General features: G+C 36.1%; 1 protein-coding gene across 1 annotated transcript in view; it reads right to left on the reverse strand.

The window, feature by feature from the left end:
* Window positions 1-2,947: 2,947 nt before the first annotated feature.
* PCLO (piccolo presynaptic cytomatrix protein) overlaps window positions 2,948-19,364 on the reverse strand; it is a 390,843-nt gene continuing 374,426 nt past the window's right edge. Inside the window, 3 exon segments of the mRNA XM_055301126.1 lie at window positions 2,948-3,114; window positions 5,661-5,806; window positions 6,218-6,352. Of these exon segments, the coding sequence (XP_055157101.1) occupies window positions 2,974-3,114; window positions 5,661-5,806; window positions 6,218-6,352 (422 nt within the window). The 3' untranslated portion in view covers window positions 2,948-2,973.

Consider the following 19,364-nt stretch of genomic DNA (forward strand, 5'->3'; position numbering starts at 1 on the left):
TTGTGGGAAAAATTAAGATGCTTTTCAAGATAATAGGTGTTGCAGTTGAACTGGTCACATATTAGAGATTACAAACTTTGTCATCAGTAGGATTAAAAAAAAACTGATTCCAAAAAATAAAATAAAATAAAAAGTAAAATTATGTGCTGTGATATATACAAAAAAGTAAAAAAACGCCAAGAGCCCTATTTGCAATTAAAAAAGAAACCGTTTTGTTGTAAGAAGGGTAATCGACATCATTCAGAAGAAATGCATTTGTTCAAGGATCAGTGTTGCATAGAATAATTCCAGTACAATTTAGGATTCTGGTCAGCTGCAAACATGGCACACTTTGGCAGGATCTTATGCTCTCTGAAGGGGGATGCTGGTGCACGAAAAGAAGCCCTGTCATTAGCTCTCTTGATTGACCTGGCCCCATCACTAGTTCCTTGGAACAAAGGGGCACCTATAATGGAAAGACTCCTATCCCTTCAGATCAAATAGCTACCAAGGGATGATCTTTGTTTTGGTGGCACCTCATTTGTGTTATTCTAAAAGAAACGGCAACTGGAATGAAGTAAAGCTTACTGGTCATACAACCTCTGGATGTAAGTGGTTGTAGAAGAGGCCTAAGGTGAGCCACTTTCCTTTTAAGGGCAGATAGCAGAACCTTTTTAGAAGATCTCGGAAAGAGATCTTCCTGAATCCTTCCCTTCCCCAACTATGAGTGATGATTACAAACTCCCGAAAGTGCTAACTTCTGCTGGAAATATCCATAGCAACCATCAGCAGATCTAGTTGTCTCTAAAAATAAAATCCTAGCAGTATCAAATCTTCAGCGATACCCTCCCTGCATGCTCATTTTAGAGCGGTATCAGTGGTAAATGACACTGCATTGTCAGGCAGGACAGATTAAAAACACAGAGGGAAGAAAAGTGACTGTTTTCTTCCTTGGATTGGGGAAGAGTGAATTTGTATTTTTTTATGAATGTAATAAAGATATATAGCCTGGAATTTATTAGAAATTGTTTTATTTTTCATGTTTTACATTTAATCAATTCCTCTCAAATTTAAAGTATGTTTTCTTGAAAAATGAGAAAATTCAATATCCAAGTAACATATTGAAATGATTTGTCTAAACCCACTAAAATCTTACCTTTGAATAAAGAGGCAGCTTAAACTCAGAAGCAGTTTATTTTGGGGTAGTATATGGGAATAGTATAAGATTGGTATGATTCATTTCATTTATCATACCCCAATCTGCAAATCATTTTGATTTAATTCTTCACCTTTTCTCAGGTTCAACACAAGTTTGCATTTTAAAGAAAAAAATTAGTTTTGAAGCTAATACACTACTTTTATCCAAGTCAATGCTTACCATCAACATGGAGGATGTCTTTGCATATAAAATTTGAGAAATAAAAAGCTGCATAATAATTATTCCTCACTTTATGTATAAAACTATATCTGGAGATGTGCTTTCTTTTTTCCCTCACAGTTCACTTGGCTTGATCATCCCAACATTCCATTGGGAAGGCTAGGAATACATAATTATTTTCATCCTACAAATAAGAACACTGGGGAAGAGTGACTTTCAGTGACATGTGCAAGGTGACACAATTAGTCAGTGGCAAGACCAAGACAGAAGCCAGGCTTTTCATCCCAGCTGACTGCATTTCTTACAACTCCATGTTACTTCCTTTGTCTTTACTGTTGCTTGATGAAGAGGATGTCTCATTTTCATGACTTAGATATTGGTCTTTTTATTCTGTATTAATAAAATAGCTCATTATATATCATTCTCAATATAATGTTGACTTTTCCCTTATTTTCCTCATATTGATGAATTGGATCACTGCAATATTGTCACTAACAGAGGCAAATAGAGCACTCTAAAGAACTTGAGTTTGGTGTCAGGGTTTTCATTATATAATTGGTTGATGCAGTAAAGGAAAAAAAAGTATTATGGAAGAGAAGGAAATGACGCCAAGCTAATTTATCCATGTCACAGATTCCTATGATCTGTGTGCCCGAGGATAAATTTTCTCTCTTTCAACACTTCACCCAAGAGAAAAGAAATATGTGGAATAACATATATTTGCAATTCCACAAAGAACAACTTATCGTGCATCTTAGAACTTTCCAGTTTAATCTATGTTCTTCAGTATGTATGTTGAAAATGTATTGGCTTAATGGTAAGTTAAGGAGAGTTTGATATTTTCAGCCAAGGTTCCAATAGTTTTGTGGGGCAACATTCTTGTTAGCCAATCATGGCTTCATTTCTAGATAAATGTAATTCCATTTCTACTCAGTATTATCTTCACTCTACATCATTTCAAATTATACAAATGACAAATGTGCTTTCACAACGTGAATTCCAATGTTGGCATTGTTCACTCTTATAACATTTAGGCAGAGGGAAAATCTAAAAGCCATCATTTCTCCATCTCCAGTACCCTTTCCCTCTGAACACGACCACCTCATGTCTAGGCTTGAACACATACTCTCGTTGTATCCTGTGTCAGAATCTAAAAACAGTGAGTTGGCTGAGAAAATAAGATGAAGAAGAAGGATTTTTAGACTTCTGAAAACTGAGATTTGTTACATCAGTTCTTTTCTTTCCAAGTTCTTCTGCATAAATGATTAACTTTGTCTTGCATTAGAAACCATATTAATATTTGAGCAGCTGCCTTTCACTATAGTTCAACTCTGCTCACAGATGTGTGCATTAAATAATCAAAATAGCTCTCACTGTTTTTCTTGCAGCAATCCAAGGACTCGAAGCTCCTCCTTTTGGTCTCCAATAGAAGAACTTTTTCGCTTGAGTTTTTTTCTGTATTCCACAAGAAAACATTCACAAAGTTTGTAGTATGTTTCTGCCTATTGATCCTCCTCCCATGTCTACCCATAAGATCATTGTAGAATAGTATCCAACCAGAGTCTTGATTTGCAATTATTTAGAGCTGTTTCTATGCCCTGAGCAGACACATTTCTTCAATGGGTTTGAGTAGCACTGACCAAAAGTTTGTGCCAGTTGACTATTCTTTTTCTGAGATCCACTTTGTCAAGCCAGATACAGGCTTCACCGATCAAGGTCTTTTTCATAAACTTCCCTCCATTAGAGAAAAGTAAAATCTGGAAAAAATAGCCAAAAATATATACTTGCATATATTTTTTCAACCATTTTTAAGGATGTTTTATCATCAAAGAAATAACAAAGACAAGAAAGGGTGAGAGGAAGTAGCAGCTATACTTGAAAACTAATCCTCAAGATGTTCTGAAAAGATGTGCATAATATTAATTAAGTCACATCAGCATTTCCCAAAGGAAAAGACACATCCTGGAAGATATGAGAATTTTAGAAAAGACACGTATTAGCAGCTAATTGTGACTAAGTTTATGCTTACAGGAATGGAAACCTAGGTAAGGTTTCTACTAGTTTATGAAATATTAACTCAAATATGAAATTATTTGAGTGCTGAGTAAAAGCTCACAAGGCAGATAAAATGCAACATTAACTTTATCTAACATTTCATTTACTGGTGATTTTACTATGGTATGCACTTTCAAAGTGATTTCTTGTCATATGTAGAACTTATATTAGTTGAAATGCCATAGAATCTCAAATTCAAGACTTTTTTTTCTCTTTTAGAGATGAGTTGAAAGGAAGGTGGAGAGCATTAGTGCTGCTAACCATTAATCCTTGACAATTATCTCTCTCTCTCTTTTCAGAATCTCCTTTAGAGAATTCATCTTCATTATTGGCTAAAAGTTTACTTTTATGTTTCTGACTTCAAAATCTACATTTCTAGTTACAATTATTTCTTCTGCACTGTAGTTTTGAGATTTCATATGGCATTGTGTATTTTCACTTAGAGCCTGTTTTCTTATCAAATTTATCACATCTGAAACAAACCTGTGATCTTTCTCCCTCGAGATCCCCTCTCTAACTACTTAATTTCTATGTGTGACACATTTATCCACACAGATTGGAAGATATCCTTTACTTTTCTGAAAAACTTCTTTCTGCCATAATGTCTGTCAGTACTCTCACTGCAGTTTTAACTTTGCAATATTTAAAAAAAAAAGATTTAATTTATTTATTTATTCAAGAGAAACACACACAGAGAGAGAGGCAGAGACACAGGCAGAGGGAGAAGCAGGCAGGCTCTACACAGGGAGCCCAATGTGGGACTCCATCCCGGGTCTCCAGGATCACACCCTGGGCCAAAGGCACGCAACTGCTGAGCCACCCAGGCATCCCTGCAATATTTCTTATATTTGTCTTTAGTGTGGGCCTTTAAGTGCCCATATGATAGATGCTGTTTCTCTTCCCATATTTTTTTCCATCTCTTTCCTCCCACCTCCTTTCTCCTCTTTTACTCCTTGTCCGTCCATCTACTGAAGGCACACTATGTGCCAACATTGTATGAGGCTGTAGAACACAGAGCAATGAAAGCCAGGCCTTGCCCTAGAGAAGCAGCTGATACAGAAGCAGTGAGAGGTCAGTATATACATTATTGTAACAGCACAGATTAGGATTGGTAGCCTAATCAGATAAGCAAAATGTCATGTGAATAAGGCATGACGGATTGCAGCTAGGGTCATCAGTAAAGGGCAGAGTTTACATTGGAACACTGTGGGCTAGTGAGATGGGTGGAAAGAGATGAAGAAAATATTGAAGGAGAAGGGAAATAGGAGCAAAACATTGGAGGCTTAACCTGATTTGAAAAGACTGTGGTGTTTCTGGAGTACAGAGTGTGTTGGGAGGGATACAAGGAGATGAAATTAAATCAATACAATTTGAGCTCACCTTAGAGGACTATGAATGAGTCGGGATATTGGTGGGTCCCTGGAGGGCTTTAATGGAACCTACTAACCAGTGTTGTTATCTATCCACCTACCATCTATCTACCTACTTTTAATTCGAGTATACTTAACATGGGGTTGTATTAGTTACAGGTGTGCAACATAATGATTCAGCAATTCTAGACATTGTTCAGTGCTCATCACATTAAGCAAACTCTCACTACCTTCACCTATTTCACCCATCTTCCCACCCTTCTAGCCAGTGTTTTTAAAAGATATCCTCTGCCCTCTGTGTGATGGAATGGATTAAGAGGGCAAGACACTGATGGCAAGGAGGCCAGGTAGACTGCTAAAATGATCTGAGTAATAAAATTGAGGACTCAAAGAGGATTAGTGGCAGTGTGCATGGAAATAAATCTATACAGAATAAACTGAGTAGACCTAGAAGACTGGTAGCTAATTGGATGGGTGGGTGGTCTGTGGAATTCTTTTTTTTTTTTTTTTTAGGATTTTATATATTCATGAGAGACAGAGATAGAGAAAGAGAGAGAGAGAGAGAGAGAGAGGGAGAGAGAGGCAGAGACACAGGCAGAGGGAGAAGTGAGTTCCATGCAGGGACCCCAATGTGGGACTCGATCCCAGGACTCCAGGATCATGCTCTGGGCCGGAGGCAGGCGCCAAACCGCTGAGCCACCCAGGTGTCCCTGGGCTGTGCAATTCTAAGGGCCACTGGAGACATACCCCTCAGAATTATTTAACTTGTAAAATGTCTCATACTGTACGATCAGTACGCACATATTAAACAACTGAATGGAAAATACATACTGTATGATCAAAAAATTTAAAACAGTAGCAGTATAAGATGGAGTTACCTGAAGCGAATGCCCAGCAGGACTAAGGCTGAATCTAAACGTTTCATTGAATGAAGGCTCTCTATCATGTCGGCACACTCTCGTTTTTTTCTTAATCACCTTTTTCTGGGTAGAGATGTTCATCACATATATTTTTACATATAAATCTGAAAACAAGAATTCAGCTTGTAAAGTGTCCATCACTCATACAATTTCCTATTCAAAGAATTATAAGTGTCCACTGAGAGCTCCTCTATATTTTACACAAAGCGAGCAGACTATCTTCAATTTGTTTCAGACAACATAAAGGATTCAGAGATACATCATTTTTCTTAGCAACTCGGTTTTCCTATTGTATAGTAAATACATTCCTCTAGTTTAGGTGTTAAGAAAAGTTCGGTAAAAACTAGTAAATTATCAACTTGTTTTATATAAGAGAGATTAATTCTTATTTTCCATTTTTCTGATACATTTGCCATACAGCCCAAATATTACTTTGCCTTTTCCAGATTATTTAAGACACATTCCTACAGAATTCCTAGATATATTACACTGCTCATTATCATAAAATTAGATACCTGGCAAGTGGTCAGGAGATTTAAATTTGTAGGTGATATTTCTGCACTGGAGAATCTCAACTATTAGTTGTTCACCATCTGTCTTCATTTCCTTCTTCAGTGCAATCTTGATTTCTCCCATTACCTGAGTTTTGACTGGAAGAATTTAATGAAAATATTAAGGAATATTAAATGCCATCTATTAAATGTGTAGTTCAATAATTCATTCATATATACATTTGTTGAGTGTTTATCAAGTACTAAACACCTTACTCCATCCTGTGGATACAGAGATGAATAAAGTACAGTTCGAGCCCTTAAGGAGTGTAAGACCTCTTACGGAGACTGATAAATTACACACTTACAACAAAGTGTGTTAGTATAACAACAAACTAGTGAACGGGGAGGTATGGAGGAAATGCGAGTAGATAAGTGTTACTTAACTGTAGATTATTAGGGCAAAAAAGGAATAGATGAGACTATAAGACATATATCCATACTTCTTTATAAAAGAAGTAGCCAAAGGAATGTGTAGTAATGAAATTGCACCAGGGAACATACAATGAGTGACCTAAAAAATCCAAAGTATTTATTTCAAGTGTTTATCTTGGATCTTTGTATAACTGAAGAAGCTATTCATGTTAGGTCCTGTTCTTGAATGATTCGTCCTTTCCTCTGTCAATTCATATATGCATCTATATATTCAATCACCAACAAATATTTTATTTCCCACCCTACCCTACGATAAGCACTCTGTTAGGAAGAATGGCTATCATGGTGAGCCAAAACACACATGCTTATTGGTTTTATGGTCTTTACACCTTTTGGGAAGAAAGCCTTAATGAATTATTTTCATCCATAAATGCAAAATTAGAAAAAGAAAAAAGGTAATGAAATACAAGAGCATAGCTCCAAGAGAGCCTGAGGAAGAACTACTTGAGCTGAAACCAGAAGATTGAGAAAGAGTTAACTAGTTGAAATGGATTAAGAACATGCTACAGAGAAGGAACAGTGTGTGCACAGGAGGGAACATCGTGATACTGAGGAATTAAATGTATATTCTTGTGATTATTACATATTGTTAAATGGCATCATGTAAACAATTTGGTTTTTATACTTAGAACAGTAGGAAACTACTGAAGATTTTTAAGTTTGAAGATAGATCACTTGTTCTCAAACATCTTGGTTTCAGACCTCTTTACACTCCAAAAAAACGAATGGTCCTCAAAGAACCATTGTGTGTATTATAGCTACCAATATTAGAAATTTAACATTTTTTTTTTAAATTTAACATTTCTAATTAAAATGAAAAATGAGATATTTTAAAATATTTATTGATTCCATTAAAATAACAATAATAAGTAAATATTTTAATGAAAAATAACCATATTTTCCAAAACAAAAACATATAGTGAGGAATGCCATTTCTTATTTTTTCCAAATTTCATTAATGTTTTTCTTAATAAAAGACAGCTGGATTCTCATATCTGTTTCTATTAAATCCAATTCAATATGTTGTTTTAGTTGAAATATATGAAAAATGTCTAACTCATACAAATAGTTGGAAAAGGGAGAAGTATTTTAATATCCTCTTTAGATAATGTTAGATTATTAAAATTTGACAAGAGGTAATTTCTTACAGATTAAAGGAAATATGGAATCTGAAATTATATCAATGGACTTTTTGAATGATTGCTTTAAAATACAGCAATCTATCCTGAATTATTTTATCTTGCATTTAGAATGGCTCTTTTAACCATGCCTGACTTGGTAACAGCATATTGTTCATTTTGGAAAATACTCATTCACTGGGTTATGCAGGTCTTGTTGACCCATTTCATAAAATATTTAAAACACATGTGTTAATATCACTACCGATATCATCAGAAAGGTCTTTGAATATTGAGAAGCCTCTAAGCTCAGGAAGGCAGATACAAGTTTTCTAAAGTTCTATTTTTAATTAAAAGTTGAATTTTTTAAAATATTTTTTTGAATTTATTTATTCATGAGAGACACAGAGAGAGAGTGAGAGGAAGAGACATAGGCAGAGGGAGAAGCAGGCTCCATGCAGGGAGCCCAACGTGGGACTTGAACCCAGTTCTCCAGGATCATGCCCTGGGCCGAAGGCAGTGCTAAACCGCTGAGCCACCAGGCTTCCCAAAAGCTGAATTTTATCACTGAAAACTATCATCGCTTGTTTTTCTTAAAGTGACAAACTCACTTTGTTAATTTTTGAGAATAAGTAGCATTTGTCTACTGTTATTCTTTTTTAGCAAAAATTACATTTTCTATTAAAAAGGCTAGTTCAGTTTGTGACTCAAAAAAAGGCACAGACAGGTTTCCTCAAGTCAACTATCATAATTTGGCAGGCAGCATAGTGCTTTATGTATATTTCCATTTCATCTCACAGAATTGTGTGACGTGATGTAGAAAGACATGTGCTTAGGGTCTAGGTTTAAAAACAATAATTTAAACTTCCTCATTAAGGACAGTCTTGAGCGAAACCGGCATTTTCCTTATAAGTGAATGCCAGTTAAAAATAGATAAATACAGTAACTGGTAATATGCCTTGCTTTGTGCTAGGGTCCCCAGCGGTTTATTGCATCATTGCGTTTGCATTATCAATGTAAATGTCAGCACAGTGAAAAGGTAAATAATATCTCAGTATATTTAAAAAACAATTCTGATCTCACGCATGCATGTAAACATTATATAGAATATAGACTATAGTTGATCATATTTGAGAGGAGACTAAAGTAATAAAAGCATTTTGTGCAAAACTATGAAAATATGAGATGGTAATTATTTAATCCTTTTGATTAAACTTTGTGATATTTTGGGGACATGTTTTGACGTATTTCTTTCCTGGAGATTAATGAGAATAACAGTAAAAGATTTACAAAACATTTGTTATACAAGATAGGGCAAGTAGACCAAAATAAGTAAAGACACAGAATATTGAGATATTATAATCAATAAAACAGATCTCATGTATATTAATTAAATACCACACCCTGATAATAAATCTTTTTCTCAATTACATACGGATCATTCCCCAAACTCACCCATACTGTTACAAAGAAGATAGCAGTAAGTTCTATAAAATGAAGCTATTATAAACATTGATCATACACAAATAGGCTTTAATTAAATAATTCTTGGGCAAATGGTGAAATACAATGAGAAAATACAGAAGTTCTGAAAAATGATGATAATGAAAATACTATGTTTCAGAATCTGGGAGAGTTAAAGTAATGCTGGGAAGAAAATCAATAGCCTTACACACTTATATAATTTAAAACAATGATTAAAAAAACTCCATATATGCATTAATGTTCTACAAATAATTCTAGGGGCACCTGGGTGGCTCAGACAGTTAAGTGTCTGCCTTCAGATCAGGTCATGATCTCAGGGTCCTGGGATCAAGTCCTACATTGGGTTCCCTGCTCCGTGGGGGAGTCTGCTGCTCCCTCTCCCTCTGCCTATCACCTCCCTGCTTGTGTTCTCTCTCCTTCTCTGTCAAATAAATAAAATCTTAAAAAAATTTTTTTTAATGTAAGAAATTTAAACTTCCAACTCCAAGAGTTAGAAAAAGAATAAAGTAAAACAAAAGAAAGTGTAAAGAAGGAAATAATCGACATATACACTAAAATTAATGAGGTAAAGAAGAGAAAAATAGTGGATAAAATTAATGAATCAAAATTCTGAATAGTATCTGGTACTCTGAATAGTAAAACAGAAAAAAAAAAAAAGAAAGAAGAAAGAAGAGGAAAGGATGAAGGTGATGTAGGAATGAGTTAGGGGCAGATGGGGCTAGTCAGGGAAAGATAGGGGAAAGGCCCCAGAGTCAAGCTCCTACCCATCCCAAGAAAACAGAGATAAAACAGTGAAAACAAAAAATAAACCTGGCTCCCCAGCTCCACAGTGTTAGGCAGTATCCCCCTTTAATGGCCACTAAGTAATCACAGAAATCCCAGATATAGGAAACTATGGAGGAGTATTAACCAGAGAGAAGGGAACACCTTCTTTGTGCTCATGATATTTACAAAAAATCACCTTGTTTGTTATTAGGAAGGTTACACGTCCACCATGTTTGTTCTAAATATCCACCCTGATGTAGATAAGAAAGTTACCAAGTTCCCTGATCAGTTTCCTATAATAAAGACCCACACTACAAGCCCTCAGTGGCAACCCTGTGGGGACCCCTCTCACTCCTGAGAGCTTTCTCTGTATCTCTGCCTAATAAACTTGTATTGCTTTGTTCACTCTGTGTTGGCAAGATTCATTCTTCGACTGTGCGACAAGAACCAAGCTCTTCTGCATCAAAGGGATGTTGAGAGCATAGTTCAAAGATGAGATGATAAAAAATGGGGTTACAGTGCTAAAATACAAATAGTCCCTTTTTTAAAACTCTTAATGAATTAGAAACACCATGGAACAAAGTCGAATGAGATAGAAATCAATATTACTGACATAGAGGGAGGAAGGCTTAGGATAATATAGAAAGGAAAACAGAGAGCTTCTTTACTAGAAAAAAGTGCTATCACTATATGTCAAACTGAGAAATAGGATCCAATATAACTGATTGCTCAGGAAAGGTAAATTTTTTTTTTTTTTTTTTTTTTAGGAAAAGTAAATTTTAAGACACCAGAAAATCGCATGTATTTAAAATATAAAGGTATTTATCTGAAGTAACAGAAAAGTAAATCTGTGGATCAAAAGAGTATCCTGTATTCCCGGGAAATATTGATTAGCTGATACACTGATAACTCTCATTTAAGCGTCTTCAAAAATATAGAAAACACTTTTAAAGGAGCCAGGGGAAAAAATATGTCCCCTGAATGAATACATCAATGTAGGGGAAAAGTACCTTTTTGAAAATATTTAAAAGCCTGTGGCAGAGGAAATAGAGGATTTAGTAATGAGAGAAAGAAAGGAAGGGAGGCAGGGAGGCAGGGAGGGAGGAAGAGCGGAAGTGGAGGGAGGAGAGAAGGAAAGATGAATATGAAATCCAAGAGGAGAGAGGAAGAAAGTAGAAGCATGCTGATTTCCTTTAAGCGGAGAATTAATCAATAAAATTTAAAATTGAAATATAGTATTGAAAATCATAATTGCTTAACCTCTTAATATTTTCAATTTTGCTTCTTGAGCTTAGTGAGATTTCTTACAAGTTAATAGGGCTAAAATATTTATTGAAGTCAAACTATTCCTTTGTTTCCACCATAATCTAGCCTCTTCATTAAAATAAAAAAAAACTTAGTCGTATCATTTTTTTTGACAAAGACCGTGAATAATTTAATTCTATTAAACAAAATCGTTTGTGTCCCTCTATATCTTTAGCTAAAGTGCTCCAACTTAAGTACAATTGTCAAATTGACTTATTTTTATCTTCCACAGCTTTCTTCTTTCACATTCTCTGGCACTTTATTCTCCATTAAGATATGCAGTGCTCTTTTCCTCAAAAAAAAAATTATATATTTCATCTTTGAAAAACAAGTGTAGGTCATATCTGTAGGCACACATTTGTACACATGGTCTGTTTATACTTCCATCTGATTTATCTATTTAGAGATATGCATTTTAAGAAAACATGGCTATTAACAGGACAATTATTATTTCACAACAAAAAATAAGGTTGTGTTCTGTGTCCCTAAAGACTTCTAACTCTGGGAAATGAATTAGGGGTGGTGGAAGGGGAGGAGGGCGGGGGGTGGGGGTGAATGGGTGACGGGCACGGAGGGGGACACTTGACGGGATGAGCACTGGGTGTTATTCTGTATGTTGGTAAATTGAACACCAATAAAAATTAATTTATAAAAAAAAATAAAATAAATAAATAAATAATAAAAAAAAATAAGGTTGTGAAGTTTTATAAGTGGGAAAACAGTGGCTTCGGTGTTTTAAGTAATTCACCAAATGGCTAAGTAGCCCAGGCATAACTTTAACCTAGCTCCTCTGATTTTAAGTCCAGAGCTCTAGTCTCTCATGAAACCCTTGTATTTTCTCATACGATTTTTACACTCATTGTGATGAGCACCAAGTAATATATAGAATCATTGAATCATTGCAAAGTATACCTGAAACTAACATAACACTATGTTAACTATATTTCTAAATAAGTACATAAATAAACAAACAGACAAATGGATAAAATAACATGTTTTTTTTGGAGACGGAAATGCTGCAAATGCTGGATTTCTTTTGAAATTAAGAACAAAGTTCCAAAAAACCCTCAAAGCAAAACAAAGAACAAAGTTCAGTTGAAAAAACCAACAACCATATCTCCTACAAGAAATTCTTTTTTTTTTTTTTTAAAAAAAAAGGTTGTATTTATTTATTCATGAGAGACAGAGAGAGAGAGAGGCAGAGACACAGGCAGAGGGAGAAGCAGGCTCCATGCAGGGAGCCTGATGTGGGACTCGATTCTGGGTCCCCCGGATCACGCCCTGAGCTGAAGGCAGCCTAAACCACTGAGCCACACGGGCTGCCCTCCTACAACAAATTTTAAGAGTATTTAAGGGAAAACATTAAAATGATGCTAGCTAGCTCTAGAAGTTGAAAAATAGGCTGCCCTGACAACTTGAAAGAAAACTATTTGGAAGAGAATGATGTGCTTAAATAAACATTTCATTGACGATAGTAAGTACAAGATAGATAAATATATAATACATATATATTTAATATTATTTCATAATATTCAATATTATTGAAAGGATTTGCTATTTTTTACTTTGGCCACATACAGCAAGCAGAGAAGACAGCAAGCAACTGTGAGTTGTTGATTCATGATTATATTTCTGCATCTTACTCGTGACATGATAGGCATTTAAAAAAATTTTTAATTAGGTAGGCTCCATATCCAACATGGGGCTTGAACTCATGACCCTGAGATCAAGAGTTACGTGCTTTACCAACTGAGGCACTCCATTCCCTGGGGTGTTAAAACCACAGCTAGAAGTTATTGTCTGTATATACACTATCACTTCAATTATGCAGGTTATTTATATTAGACGACAAAATGGCAATAAATATTTCTTGAAATATTCATAGTTGTATAAGACCCTATATGGAAACCATTTAAACATTCAAAATAATTGTAAAAAGTGACTATGAATTAAGAAAATCTTTTTTTAACATTATTTGCATCTGAAATACTTCACTGTGCATGGTGTAAATCAAGGTTTACTCATTCTCAGAATTCTAAGAAATCTTGCAGTCTGAGCAGCTTTTGGCAAAGAGAGACCATTGTAGGCAAAAAGTTTCTTTAGACACACTGTTTAGTGTATTTAACTGTTTAGTTAGCTGAAAAGAAATAAAATGTGGAAAAGGAAAGAAGGAGAGAATGGCACTTTGTAAAAGGCAAGTTTGTATGGGGGATAAAAACATAAGGTAGGGGATCCCTGGGTGGCGCAGCGGTTTAGCGCCTGCCTTTGGCCCAGGGCGCAATCCTGGACACCCGGGATCGAGTCCCACGTCGGGCTCCCTGCATGGAGCCTGCTTCTCCCTCCTCCTGTGTCTCTGCCCTCTCTCTCTCTCTCTCTCATAAATAAATAAATCTTAAAAAAAAAAAGAAAAGAAAGAAAAGAAAAGAAAAAGAAAAGAAAGCATAAGGTGAATACATTTCCCATCGACACTTAGCTTTCTTTGCAAATTTCCATTAATCAGTCCTACATACCAATGCCCCAGGTCACTGGTAGGGGCTAAGGAAGCCTGAACTGATGTGAGGTAAGATGTATATTTAGCCCTGAAAGTCTATGACCTCAGAATTGGTTATTTAGCTCCTATTACTCATTCCAAATCGAAGCAAAGTTTAAAGTGGAATTAAGGTAGAATTTTAAAACCAGGAAATCTGGATAGTCGGCAGGTCATTAAATATCTCTGTTCTGTGTCTCCTCATATTGTAAAATGAAGACATATAATAAGATTATTTATGAACTATTTACAATACCTTTTTCAGCTTTATGGGATCATAAATGTGTGGCATTTTCTGATATTGTCTAAATATGATTTGGTCCTAGCCCTTTACGAAACATCTTCTATTCTAAATGATTTTATCTGTTTACTCAGTATTTCTAAACTCAGCCATTACAGAAAGTCTTCTTAATGTCCTCAGACTTGTTAATAGCCAAAATAGTGATGTATGTTCCCCCTCGCATTTAATTGCATTTTCTTCCTTCCAATTGTTTCTATTCTATGAGTTTCAAGTCTACACAATGAGTTTTTTTATTTTTTTAAAAGATTTTATTTATTTATTCATGAGAGACACACAGAGAGGCAGAGACATAGGCAGAGGGAGAAGCAGGCTCCCTGTGGGGAGCCCCGGGTAGGACTCGATCCCAGGACTCCAGTGATCACGCCCTGAGCTGAAGGCAGATGTTCAACCACTGAGCCACCCAGGCATCACGAATGAGTTTTTTTTTTTTTAAATGCTGGTATACAAAGGTATATTGTTAGCACAATGCCTGAAATGACAGTTGCTCGGTAAGCATTTATATTCTTCTTATGTCTCAACAATGATGCAATGCGGAATCAGTTCTAGAAGAAACAGTCTATACCTAGCCAGCATATCTATACCCTTAGGTCAATTGCTCAATTTATTGAGATAACATAACAAAACAAAACATTTCAAGATATTCATATGAGTCAATACTTTTAAAACAAAAAAAAATTTATTCTATTTATTTATTCACAAGAGACAGAGAGAGAGAGGCAGAGACATAGGCAGAGGGAGAAGCAGGCTCCATGCGGGGAGTCCCATGCAGGACTCGATCACAGGACCCCGGGGTCACGACCTGAGCCAAAGACAGACATTCAACTACTGAGCCATCCAGGAGCTCCTAAAATAGAAATGTCTAAAAAAAAAGAGTCCTTTTTCCACGTTGCTGAGCTTGTTAAAGAAAGAAAGGAAGCTCACTAGAATTTGTTCTATTCACCACTCTGTCTATAATTTCAGGTATACAGAATCCATAATAATTTTATCTTCCATGCTGAAATTATATCTCTGTCTTCCAAAAGTTCAAAGTGGTACTTGTGACTGTAGCACTCAATAATTATTTACAACTGGCACTTCTCTTTTCTTACACCATGTCCTGGAGTAGTGAGGAAAGCTATTAGACCTTTCACCAGGTCTAGGAATCTTATTTGCATTGAGTGTTATTTCCTGGTGAATTGTTGTTTCTCAAGCCATCGATATGTTTTAAACTTAATTCTCACAAACATGTCTTCAGAACAAAGGTTCTTACCCCTTACCTCATTATATGCAGGATTAAACAGAGGGGGTGAAGAACCACAGGTAATGAACCATTACCATTATCCTGGTAATGCAATATTTGAAAGGGGGAAGGAAAGATGGAACTAATTTATTTCATTTTATAGTGTATTAAATTCTATTCCTATTACCTTCACTGTACGATCTCATGAAGTTGATTCAATTAATCAGCTTGCTCAGACAATGAAATGACACCATGCAGCTGGCTCCATAGCCTGACTACTTTTCTACCTCTATCTCACAGAGGACTACAAATGCTTGGATCTAGCACTTCCTACTAACACATGCTACAATAAAGAATTAGAAAGAGAATTTCTGAGACAATTTGTAAAACACGTTGTGATCAGATATAAATACATAATTTTTTACAGCGAAATTCAATGGATTTGGTTTTCAAGAAAAGAAAATGAATCTTCATACCAAATATATCTCAAGAAATACAAATTTCTACTCACAGTTTAAGTATACACTATTCCATAGCTAAGAGAACAATATTATTATGAATGATGAATACCAACTATGCAATGTAAACTTGTGTTTACACAAGTCATAGAAATATTACTCACTTCACTTAAAAGAAGACTGTAAATTTTAGATTGATGAATTTGCCAAATGTCACATAGCTAGATTAGATTTTCCAGCAAGGCAGCGCAAGAGTATTGCCAAAACTGTCAAAATCTAATATGTGATAGTGATTGTGTGCCAAATTCATGTGCATGCTTCTGAGCACGTGGGGGTGGCGGAGGGATTTGGGGATTGTGGAGACTCAAGATTTATGGGAAAGCCGTCTTGGAAAGACAAGAACAGTCAGGAGAGGGAATAAATTCTTACCCATTTCCTTTCCACTGCCTTAATTTATGAACTAAACTTCTTGATTCATTACATGTAGGGAGTTACAATTTGCTGGAATGTCAACATCAATGTATTCAATTTATTGAACAACTCTTGTGTTCCAGGCACTTTGTGTATCACTCTACTGCCTTTAAGTGCCTCATTTACCCTTGTCTTTTTAGTGGATAGAAAAGACACCTAGTACATATTAGATGCCTAATGAATAAACTATAAAATATCTCTAATCTCTACAGAAAACCCGCAAGATAGGTATCATTTCCACACACATCTGAAGAAAGAGATTTATTAGGCCTAAGTCAAAGCCCATGTTCTTCTCGAAGCTAAGCTGAGGCCACTGAATTGAGATATTTTGGGATTTTTCTTTTCTCCTATAGTGTCACCCAAAATAAATGCTTTTATGTCAGTTTATGAATTTCATTCTCTGTTTACGTATATATCCAAGCCTCTATTATTCAAAGCTATGCAGTGACATCCTAATACATTTTCATGTCTCAGGGCTTAGTGGGGGCTGACAGAGGAAGCATTTTATTATGTTTTCATTATTTTTTTTTCCATGGGAGAAGAGTTCTGTAAGCTTTCATTAAGTCCTTTATTTGAAATAACCCAGATTCAAGGAGATATTTTATACAAAAAGCAGGCATTCTGGCCTAACATGATTTAAGAGTTCTATGAAAGTAGGACAAGCCTGCACATTCTCTCTGTGTTCTGTTACATAAAGAAATCCTTTCTTTCTGAGACAAAGCCAGAAAGAACATAATTTTAGGAGGAAAAAATAGATTTTTTTCTGATTGATCTCCTTCAATGTTTTCGGCATTTTTTTGTCCTTTTGGTACATGTTTCTTAGCATTCATTTCACTGTGACTGAAAATAACCAGAGCTCTTTATAAAAAATTTTAATTGAAAGCTTCCTATTATCTTGTATGAGACCAAAAAAAAAATAGGAAAGAACTTTTGCTATTAGAGAAGAAAAAACTGAAAACTTAAAAGGACATCACATTTAAAATGTTTGGAGTTTTGGAATGACTCTCAAAAGCCTCAGGAAAATAAATCCCAGGAGGAGTGAAGTAGGAGAGCAGGTGGGTGGAGCAAGTAAGGTGGTGAAGCTCTTTTCCAGAGGAGAGTCAAGTTTAAGAACTCAAGCCTGGCTTTCTGAGTTCACAAGGTCTTGGCTTGACCTCCCATCTACCTTGTAGATCAAAAGGGTCAAGTTGTCTTGACCTTTGATCTAAAAGTAGGCAAATTAACCAATGGGGAGTAGTGGTGGGTCTCCATATATTCTCCCAATACAGAGAAATATTAGCATCCTAGTGTAATGAATTTAGGAAATAAAATCAGGTAATTGCTTAATAGCAGGGAAACCAGGAGCTCCTGTGAGGAAATATAGTTTGTCTGTGAAACTCCCAATTACTGTAGAAAAACTTCCAGCTTCTCACAGGAGTGGAAGGTGATCCGGTGACCAGTAACCTCTGAATAAACCTGTGGATAGCACCTGAGGAGTTAAAGGAGGCTCAATAGATTATGGGAATCAAATGTTTAGGTTGGCCCATCAAGTTATTTATGTCATCTCTTTGTTCTTAAATCAATCCTACCAGCCTTAACATACAGTCATTGTGATCTTCCTTTCAGTTTTCACTGGCTCTTCAGTTTTTCACTTTGTGCTAAGGTAACATCTAGGAAGATCCTATAAAAGCCTTCCTTGATCCTTTTTTTTTTTTCAGCTGTCACTTTATCTTTGTCCTTAACTGCCATGCAAGCTAAAAGAATGAACTAGAATTCCACCTCGACTATTTATTCTCAACCCACTTTTGCTAGATATTCTTTTATGTCTCTCCCCTCTTCATTAGTCTTGCCCGGCTTTGCCCCGGGAAGAAGAACCCTTGAACTATATCACCTGGGTTTTAGCTACGAGGAGTCAGGAGTCAGCGGGCAGCCTGAGGGCAGGAGGATAGAGGCCGAGTTATTTATTGCCTTTGCCCCCACCTCGTTTGCTGGCTTGTTTTGCAGAGGCTATAGTGCCTTGCTACAAAGGCTAGAGCCCCTGCCCACAATCTCGCTGGGTTCTGGCAACAGCCTCCCACCTCACCCCTCACTGGGCTTGTGACCAATTCTTCAACGTCTACCTTTCCTTGGTGGTTCCCTTAACCTCCCCCACTTTGTTCACGGCCCTTTCATGAAATTCTTCTGACTACTCCATTTGAATATGTCAACTGCTTTCTGCTAGGGGCTCACAGCACAACAATCATTACAGATTAAGTTAGACCATAATCCAAGGGTTTGTTGGGTTTCTGCTTTTGTTTTTATTTTCTTCTTATAAGGAGAAATGGTCTATCTGTGAAACAGACCTATTGATTTGTGGTGCCACTTCTAGTTCACTATATTCCTGGGTTTATGTCTATGCTTTGTATTCTCAGATACTGTTCCCTTCATCTTGCACAAATACCAAACTCCTAACTCTAATCCTAGTGCTTTTCTCATTGTGTCTGAAAACCTTGCACAGTAACTTCACCCTTATGTCAATCAGGATAGGTCAGATTCTGTTATCAAATATCACCAAAATATCAGTGATTTAAAACTGAAAGTCACAGCATCTTAGGCTGACGGGATAGGCAGCCGTCTCCCTCTGCTGACTGCCATACCTGAAAAAGGAGACAACTCCACGAGTCTTGACAGAGGCAATTAATGCTCAGTTCAGGAACAGCATACATCACATCCACCCACCCACCACGCATTGTCTAGAACCAGTCAAAAAACCTACTGTGCCACCAGGGAGCCAAGCAGGCTGGGAGTCAGAGAAGTGGAAGTAGTAACACTAATGACCACCAAGGCTTTCTGTGCTCCTCTTATCTAAAGTTGACTTGATGTTGGAGGTTCTCTGTTACTTTCTACAAATGTTAGAAAAAGGATATTGAGTTCCTCAAAAATATTCAGCTGGTAACTTAATTGGAATTCTGTTAGATTTCTGTTTTGTTATTTCACTAAGAAACATGGAATGATTCTACATTCATCCAAAAGTGTTTTTTTTTTTTAATGCCCTTTAATGGAGTCTTA

Source organism: Nyctereutes procyonoides, unplaced genomic scaffold, assembly GCF_905146905.1.
Source record: "Nyctereutes procyonoides isolate TBG_1078 unplaced genomic scaffold, NYPRO_anot_genome, whole genome shotgun sequence".
In the NCBI taxonomy this organism is placed as follows: domain Eukaryota; kingdom Metazoa; phylum Chordata; class Mammalia; order Carnivora; family Canidae; genus Nyctereutes; species Nyctereutes procyonoides.